Raw genomic sequence first — 10,000 nt, 5'->3', positions numbered from 1 at the left:
TAGAGACATCGGTAGCTGTTTTAGTTGAATAAATGTAGAAAAATGCTGTGTTTTCGGAGATGTAAAGATTATTACAAACAGGGGCTCATCAATGTTAATAAACATGCTACTCTTGGGTGGAAATTAACATAGATCGAGACGATTCTTTTGAGGAATCAACTTTGATGCGTTCGAAAATGCGGCCCCGAAGGCCAACGTTCATGCTCACGCCCCATTAGAATTTATATGTAACCGTTTGAATCCACGGGCAAAGAATTACCTTATTTATTTTAAGAAAAGTTTACAAGTTACTCGTACATCAACCTGACTGCGAACATTTTAATAATTGTTAGATTTAAAAGTAATTCTATGCTCGGGGATAAACATCTAACGTTGGTTGTATCGGGGATAAACATCTAACGTTGGTTGTATCGGGGATAAACATCTAACGTTGGTTGTATCGGGGATAAACATCTAACGTTGGTTGTATCGGGGATAAACATCTAACGTTGGTTGTATCGGGGATAAACATCTAATGTTGGTTGTATCGGGGATAAACATCTAACGTTGGTTGTATCGGGGATAAACATCTAACGTTGGTTGTATCGCTGTGTCACAAAACATAACCATTGAACACATGACTATGATGACGAACATTTGACGTAGGCTGAATTAATGGGATGGTTTTCCCTGTTATGTCTGGCTCTGTTTCATTTATTTTTTTTCTAGATCTTTCTTTTAAACTAGTGCCTGCTACATGATTTGTGACATTAATACATACAAATCGTTTTTGACGTCAAACTTCAATACCAGTGATTCAACAGAAAAGAGGCAGTCACAACTGAATTTGGCTAAAATTATAAATATTGAAATGTCTTCGAATTAGAATTATTGAAATTTATAGAAAAAATATTGCACTCCAATATTTTTGGATTAAAATCTTCGTTTCCTTGTCGCTCACAAGGTCAAGCAGCAAGTGTTATAACGATAAACCAAGTTTTTATAAAAGACCTTTATAATGCTGATGACCATAGTAAAATTATTTAGGTACTCACATCATTACAGCCTGGGCCAAAAGACATCTCTTGAACTGGTTTTACTTCTCCAACATATGACCAACAGCTGCAATTGATGAAATAGAGCATTTATCTTAAGGAATGCATTCTTATTTAAAAGCGCACCTGTTTTTAAAAAGAACCATATCAAATTCTCAAATAAGATAAAACTCAGTTTGTGAAAATTAGCACATTATTTACAATGAAATCACGACGCTTATTGTCGCTGGTTGAATTAATCAAATAGTGAAAAAAAAGTGTATTAAATCTGAAAACGAGGGATTGAGATCGAATATTGTCTCTCAACTCCTTGCACTAGAATCATGCACAGTAGTTACTCCAATGAGTTTGATATCCCACAGGCGTCCTAAAGGAAAAAATAGTGTTGTGTTATAATACGGGCTCCATTATCCTTGAGAGTTTGAAACCAGTTCTATGGAGGACTGGATATATACATTGTGAAACTGGATTCAGAGTGATAGCATCACATGTTTTGTCTGAATAGATGCTTGTCGTTTATTGAAGGAGTTCTACCATTTGATTTGGAAAATGGCAATTGTCACAGCTATTATTTTGGAAGCAACAACCTGCCTGCATAGTTTTAGGAATGATCGTTCCTGTGTTACATAACTTATTGAAGTGATGGAAAACTGTATTACCATGGTTGATGAAAAAGAAAATATTATTGATATTCTATATTTAAACTATAGGAAGGCCTTTGATTCTGTACCACATTTAAGTCTGTTTCAAAAATTGAAAGCGTATGGAATAAGAGATTACATGTTGAGTTGGATCAAATCGTTTCTAGGTAGCTAAACGTACGAGTACCTTAAAGGTAAACGTAAAAGGCGAGTTTTCGGAATTTGGTAAAGTTACCAGTGGGATTCCCATGGGTAGTGTGTTGTGTCCTCTTCTGTTTATAATCTTTATTGTTTTCTTATTATCTATGTGCGAATTATTTGCACAAGACAAAAAGATTTACAACACTGCGAATAGCAGATAAACAGTATATGACGATCTTCAAAGACCGGTGTTCGACCTTCAAGTCGATTATTTTGGTGTTGTCTATATCTTAAACTTCTTGCTCGTTGCACTATCATTATTTCTTTAAAGAACTTACCCTGTGCCATTGAAAATTTTTATCTGATAACCATCCGATGCGACAGCCTGTCTAAACTTAACGCAACTGAAGTGAGAGATTTCAGCCATTCCATTTTCAATCATCTTTACTATATCAGCGGCTAAATTGAACAAAAACAAAATAGAACATGGAATAAAGGGGGAAACAATCAATGTACACATGACTGGCTGAATCTGTATCGGTCAGGTATTAAACAATCCACTGGCTAAAGCTTGTATAACGTGATTTGATGAATAAGCGTGGTCTTATGTGACTCATTCTCTCAATGATTTGTGACCCACTGTCTTAATCTGGTGATTTGTGACTATTTTAATCTGGTGATATAGGATCCATTGTTATTATCTGGTAATATATGACCCAATACTTTAATCTAGTAATGCGTGACCCTCTGTTTCTATCTGGTAATAAGTGATCCATGCTTTAAATCTGGCAATATGTTACCTAATGTCAATATTTATTATTAAGAGTCACCAATTACACAAAAATCTAACGAGTGAATCACTGTATAAATCAGGAAATAAACGACTCATTGTCTATAATTGGTAATAAGTGACACACTGGCTAAATATGGCAATAAGCAGTTCTGGTAATTTGTGATCGACCAATTTAATCAGAAATAGATTTTGAATCACTGACGGTTCTCAAAATTAACGATTCATCATTATGGTTTGGATATCAATACGCAAAAAAATCTATTTATAGTAAATCAGGATGCGTGCATGAAAAAATTCTTGAACTGCTACGTTTTTATACAATGAATACTAGGGACGTGACATGACGTTTTATCGCTATTATGCTGTAGTAAAATGGATTTTCCATACACATTATCATGGTATAATATATAGTCTAAAACAGCAAAAATTTGAACTTGTTTCTGCTGGTTAAAACAATAAATTCAATTTATTGCATATATTTCATTCACACGTAAATCAATTCAAGGGATGTGTGTTACAAGTAGATGATAATGATTAAGAAAGTACGAAATAATATTAGACGTGATATCATTGATGGTGGTGGTAGTAGTTGTAGTAGTAGTAGTAGTAATAGTAGTAGTAGTAGTAGTAGTAGTAGTAGTAGTAGTAGTAGTAGTAGTAGTAGTAGTAGTAGTAGTAGTCGTGATAGTAGTAGTAGTAGTAGTAGTAGTAGTAGTAGTAGTAGTAGTATGGGGGTAAGTGGTAGTAGTAGTAGTAGTAGTAGTAGTAGTAGTAGTAGTAGTAGTAGTAGTAGTAGTAGTAGTAGTAGTAGTTGTGATAGTAGTAGTAGTAGTAGTAGTAGTAGTAGTAGTGATAGTAGTCGTAGTAGTAGTGATAGTAGTAGTAGTAGCAGTAGTGATAGTAGTAGTAGTAGTAGTAGTGATAGTAGAAGTAGTAGTAGTAGTGATAGTAGAAGTAGTAGTAGTGTATATGTAGTAGTAGTAGTAGTAGTATAGTAGTAGTAGTAGTATGTAGTTAGTAGTAGTAGTATGTAGTATGTAGAGTAGTAGTAGTAGTAGTAGTAGTAGTGTAGTAGTAGTGTAGTAGTTAGTGTAGTAGTAGTAGTAGTATTGTAGTAGTAGTAGTAGTAGGTAGTAGTAGTATTAGTATAGTAGTAGTAGTAGTAGTGGTAGTAGTGGTAGTAGTAGTAGTAGTAGTAGTAGTAGTTAGTAGTAGTAGTAGTAGTAGTAGTAGTAGTATAGTAGTGTAGTAGTAGTTTGTAGTGTATAGTGTAGTGTAGTAGTATAGTAGTATAGTAGTAGTAGTAGTATAGTAGTTGTAGTATAGTAGTAGTAGTAGTTAGTAGTAGTAGTAGTAGTAGTAGTAGTATAGTAGTAGTAGTAGGTAGTAGTAGTAGTAGTAGTAGTGAGTAGTAGTAGTAGTAGTAGTAGTGAGTAGTAGTGTAGTAGTAGTAGTGTAGTAGTAGTAGTAGTAGTAGTAGTATGTAGTAGTAGTAGTAGTAGTAGTAGTAGTAGTTAGTAGTAGTAGTAGTAGTAGTAGAGTAGTAGTGAGTAGTGATAGTAGTAGTAGTAGTAGTAGTAGTAGTAGTAGTAGTAGTAGTAGTAGTAGTAGTAGTAGTAGTAGTAGTAGTAGTACCCAAAAACATCATGTACGGTGAACTAGCTTCTTGAAGGCGACCAACTGGCCGTCCAGCTCTGCGCTTCTATGATGTCTGCAAACGAGACATGAAATTGATAGGCATCGACTCAAACACCTGGGAGTCGCTTGCTGACGACGGCAGCGGCTGGAGATATGCGGTGATGGAGAGAGTGAAGAGAGGTGAGGAGAGGAGAAAGACGAAGTTTAAGGAGAGGAGAGCAAGGAGGAAAGAGAGGCAGAGATACAAGCACAGTCAAATTCACCTCGAGAACGCCATGCAAATTGTCTGTGAGCACAACGCGTTGACCTAACAAGACTGCATAGATATGTCTGCAGGTCCAACCATCGTCTCTCAACAAGTGATGCCACAAGTATTACTAGGTGAGTATAAGTAGTATGTAGTAGTAGTAGTGTAGTAGTATGTAAGTAGTTAGTAGTAGTAGTAGTAGTAGATATGTAGTAGTAGTAGTAGTAGTAGTAGTAGTAGTAGTATAGTTAGTAGTGAGTAGTAGTAGTAGTATTAGTAGTTAGTAGTAGTAGTAGTAGTGTAGTAGTGATAGTAGTAGTAGTATAGTAGTAGTAGTAGTAGTAGTAGTAGTAGTAGTAGTAGTAGTAGTAGTAGTAGTATGTAGTAGTAGTAGTAGTAGTAGTAGTAGTAGTAGTTAGTGTAGTAGTAGTAGTAGTAGTAGTAGTAGTAGTAGTAGTAGTTAGTAGTATAGTAGTAGTAGTAGTAGTAGTAGTAGTATAGTGTAGTAGTAGTAGTAGTAGTAGTAGTAGTAGTAGTAGTAGTAGTAGTAGTAGTATAGTAGTAGTAGTAGTAGTAGTAGTAGTAGTAGTAGTAGTGTAGTAGTGATAGTTAGAGTAGTAGTAGTAGTAGTAGTAGTAGTAGTAGTAGTAGATTAGTAGTAGTAGAGTGAAGTAGTAGTAGTAGTAGTAGTTAGTAGTAGTAGTGTGTAGTAGTAGTAGTAGTAGTAGAGTAGTAGTAGTAGTAGTAGTAGTAGTAGTAGTAGTAGTAGTAGTTAGTAGTAGTAGAAAGTAGTAGTAGTAGTAGTATAGTAGTAGTAGTAGTAGTAGTAGTATAGTAGTAGTAGTAGTAGTAGTAGTAGTAGTAGTAGTATAGTAGTAGTAGTAGTAGTAGTAGGTAGTAGTATAGTAGTAGAGTAGTAGTAGTAGTAGTAGTAGTATAGTAGTAGTAGTATGTAGTAGTAGTAGTAGTAGTAGTAGTAGTAGTAGTAGTAGTATAGTAGTAGTAGTAGTAGTAGTAGTAGTAGTACTAGTAGTAGTAGTAGTAGTAGTAGTAGTAGTAGTAGTAGTAGTAGTAGTAGTAGTAGTAGTAGTAGTAGTAGTAGTAGCCTAAGAGTAAGCAATTGTGTTTGTTGTTGTAGCGGAAAGTGTGATTGTATTAGTACAGATAATAGAGGTGGTAGTCACAGGAAAAGTAATGATGATGGTTTTGGAGTTAGTGGTATTAATGATAAAAATAATTAAAACGAATACATTATTATTATTATTATTATTATTATTATTATTATTATTATTATTATTATTATTATTATTATTATTATTATTATTATCATCATCATTATTATTATTATTATTATTATTATTATTATTATTATTATTATTATTATTATTATTAATTAATAATATTATTATTATTATTATTATTATTATTATTATTATTATTATTATTATTATTATTATTATTATTATTATTATTACTATGTAATGATGATGATGATGATGATGATGATGATGATGATGATGATGATGATGATGATGATGGTGATGATGATGATAACGATGATGATGATGACGATGATGATGATGATGACGATGATGATGATGACGATGATGATGATGATGATGATGATGATGATGATGATGATGATGATGATGATGATGATGATGGTGATGATGATGATAATAATAATATTAATAATAATATTGAAAATAAATTTTGTTTTAATGAACAAATGTGTCATTTTATAAAAGAGTGAACAAGTTTGCGCGAATTATATTCAGAAACTTTTGCGATACTTTTTTTTTTATGTTGTCCAACTTTATATGTCTGTCATTAGACACTGCCTGGAGTATGGAATTAATTGGGAGTCCCTATTTAAGCAAAAATCTATTAACATTGGAAACGTACAAAGACGCGCTACCAAACTTTTGCCTGATATTCGACATTTATCCTATTCAGAAAGATTAAAGTATCTGAAGTTCCCTTTACTAGATCATCGTGGAATAAAAGCTGATCTTATTCATTTATACAGACACGTGCTTGGTTCTAACAATATAGATGAGATAAGCTTAAGATACTAGTTGACAAATGTAATTCATCTTTAAGGAAAAATAACAATTACTCAATTTATAGAAGTGTGACAGTTTCGAGTAATCTTAATTTTGAGACATAAAAATTCTAATTCAATAAATATTTTAAAGAATGTCATTGATAAAGAACTTACCAACATAATGCTTGATTTTGATGTAACATGACATTGGATATTATTGCGTTGTGTATATCAATTATTTTAAGATCTCAAATGGATGGGAAAAGAGTTAATTATACTAGGAATATTGAATATGGCAATTATTCATGTATTAGATAGTTGACACTCAATGTTATCAATAAACATTGAATGCTGTTTATATAATTGATAACATGTATCTAGGCCTTAAAGTTACAAAGATCAATTATAGGATTTTAGAACCTATTAGTTCTTAAAAGATACGATACGATGATGATGATGATGATAATAATAATAATAATAATAATAATAATAATAATAATAATAATAATAATAATAATAATAATAATAATGATGGTGATGATAATAATAATAATAATAATAATAATAATAATAATAATAATAATAATAATAATAATAATAATAAATAATGATAATAATAATAATAACAATAATAATAATGATAATAATAATAATAATGATAATAATAATAATAATAATAACAATAATAATAATATAATAATAATAATAATAATAATAATAATAATAATAATATAATAATAATAATAATAATAATAATAATATAATAATAATAATAATAATAATAATAATAATAATAATAATAATAATAATAATAATAATAATATAATAATAATAATGATAATCATAATACATAATACATACTGAATTTACTGGAGTCAATCGTGTATTTGACAGTTTTGTCTGCCCATCTGTAATTTTCATCTTTTAGTGCTACTGTTCTCTTTTGAGGATCCCTAAAATTTTGAAGAAAAAAAATGTCCCGTAATGGCAAGATCAAATGACCAAATATTTATCAATCTGAGGAAAAAGGGTTGGCCCATTAGAAAGATGATTGTTAAGGAGGTTTCAAAGCTGACTTGTCATCCATCGTCTAAATTTGAAATTATTCTTGTCATCGTGTGATGTCAAGGAGATGACCATAATTTCGTGAAGAATAATAACGACATGCGAAATAGGGTTCAAAATAATAAGACATGATATATTATATATATATATATATATATATATATATATATATATATATATATATGTATATATATATATATATATATATATATATATATATATATGTATGTATATATATATATATATATATATATATATATATATATATATATATATATATATATATATATACATATATATTGGTTTGAATGGTGACGCTGTGCTTCCAATTTATTAGCCTGTAGTGTTGGTGGTGGTTATATTAGATTTTTAGATTATGGGATTTTGTAAGCTGTTTCGCGGTTTCCAATCACAAAACAAACATGAAAAACCATCACACGAAAATCAAAATGAACACTATTACCACGGATCACACAATTGAAAAGATGCTCCGAGTATCGAAACGGCTGAAATGATATTGGACGTATTGTGAGTTAGTTTGTAATATATATTTATATATATATATATATATATATATATATATATATATATATATATATATATATATATATATATATATATATATATATATTTATATATTATATATATATATATATATATATATATAAGTAAAGAAATAAAATATACATTGAAATGACAAATTGTTTCATATTCATTTTCAAGGTTAAAGAAGATGAGTAGATAACTCAATACAGCGAATGAGTCTTAACTCATATTCTCTCACCACATCCAGGTAAAATGAGTATCACACCGGTAAAAGCCCCGTTTAATAGGCGTCACGTCTCATCCTACATGTTAAGGCTTCATAATTTTAATGTTTCTAAATATCACGTTTTTACACATTGGTAAATATAATCCTAAAAATATATATTCACCGATGAAGAACATAATAATTCCTTACTTGAAGTGTTTTCGGAGAAGGATGACATGTGATCTCACTCTCTAATTTGAACTACATGTTGATGACATAATTACAAGAGTGAATACGTTGGTTGGAATTATACAACGATGTATCTCTCATTTCATTTGTTCTATGTTTTTAACGTTATTTAAGACTTTAGTAAGACCAATTTGAAGTATGCCAATTGCATATGGAGCCCGATGTATAAACGAGTCCATTGTCGTGGAAAACGTCTAAAGGGGGGGGGGGGGTAAGTCTGTAGCTGAATTGTATTATCCGTCTTAGAAGGAAAGGTTGGAACGCCCTTCGCTTCCTTAGAAGACTTTTAAAACTTCAAGACAACATTTCAACCTGAAAGAGGAATGGATGTCGATGTGGAACCAAGACAGCCCCAGGGGAGGCGACATCATATCCGACCCAACAGAAAAAACACCTAACTTTCTCTGCAATAGCCGAAAATGCTGGGTCACCTCCAACCGCATTTTGACAGGACATGGCCGAACCGCAGCTAACATGCATTGATGGAATCTAAGAGAATCAGATGCATGCAGTCATTGCCAAGGAGGCCCTGAGACAATGGACCACATCGTCATCCACTGCCCAGTGACAAGCCTATCAGGAGGCTACGAGACAGCCTATAAGGCAGGAAAAGAATTTGAAGAATGGATTAAAAGATTCAAAATAGAGGTGTAGCCATTCGATACTACTAGTACAGAAGACTTTGTGGTGATATAATTCTAATTTCCAAGATTGTACATAAGATTGACAATTTAAGGTCTACTCCAAATATGCCTTTTTGATGTCAAAAGGAGGCGGGGTCTTTAAAATCTTCAAAAATTGGTGTTTGATCTCAATACTTGCACTCTTTAATTTTCAGGACTGTAGATATTTGAAACTATTTCTCCGCATCCTCAAGAACTGCGAGAAAACTCAACGTTTTTAAGAACTATGTTGATAAGGAAATAAAGCACCTTAAGATTGAATTCGATGAGTAATTTATATTGTTTAATAATTGACATCCTTTATGTCTTACCAGTTCGTATATCAGTTTTTTATCACTGTGATAAGGCACAAAAATTGCGACTATGTGGTCTAGTGGTATGGCACTCGCTTTCGTGATCTCAAATCGCGGCTGATAGGATTCAACTCCGGTGTTTTTGTTCATATGGCAAAAACCATTTCGGTGCTCTACTCAACCATTTTTTTATACTTCATTTAGTCCTAGAAACCCAGAGAGCTTTCAACCTTCAAACTTACGTGTTATGTAGAGCCTCATACTGTTCCTTGGTGAGAGCTATGTCATATTCTGTTAAATAGACGTCTTGGTCATTTGATTCACTCGCAATGTTGGAGTCAAAGTCTTGTGTAATTATATGCAAAAGAAAAGTGATATTATTTCAGAGAAGGTGTGTTAACTATATATGTGTGTAATA

General features: G+C 31.7%; 1 protein-coding gene across 1 annotated transcript in view; it reads right to left on the bottom strand.

Moving 5' to 3' along the window:
- Window positions 1-10,000, bottom strand: part of LOC144979382 (protein SpAN-like) — a 23,427-nt gene that overhangs the window by 7,005 nt on the left and 6,422 nt on the right. Inside the window, exons 5-8 of the mRNA XM_078926031.1 lie at window positions 9,825-9,927; window positions 7,403-7,494; window positions 2,155-2,275; window positions 1,035-1,101 (exon numbers count right to left, since the gene is read on the bottom strand). Coding sequence (XP_078782157.1) covers window positions 1,035-1,101; window positions 2,155-2,275; window positions 7,403-7,494; window positions 9,825-9,927 — 383 coding nt within the window. The remainder of the gene's footprint in view (window positions 1-1,034; window positions 1,102-2,154; window positions 2,276-7,402; window positions 7,495-9,824; window positions 9,928-10,000) is intronic.

The sequence above is a fragment of the Berghia stephanieae genome, chromosome 9 (assembly GCF_034508935.2).
Source record: "Berghia stephanieae isolate SIO BIC M18660-M18661 chromosome 9, UCSD_Bste_1.3, whole genome shotgun sequence".
NCBI lineage: Eukaryota > Metazoa > Mollusca > Gastropoda > Nudibranchia > Aeolidiidae > Berghia > Berghia stephanieae.
The sequence above is the reverse complement of the archived record's forward strand: the minus strand, read 5'-3'. Positions and strand labels throughout refer to the sequence as shown.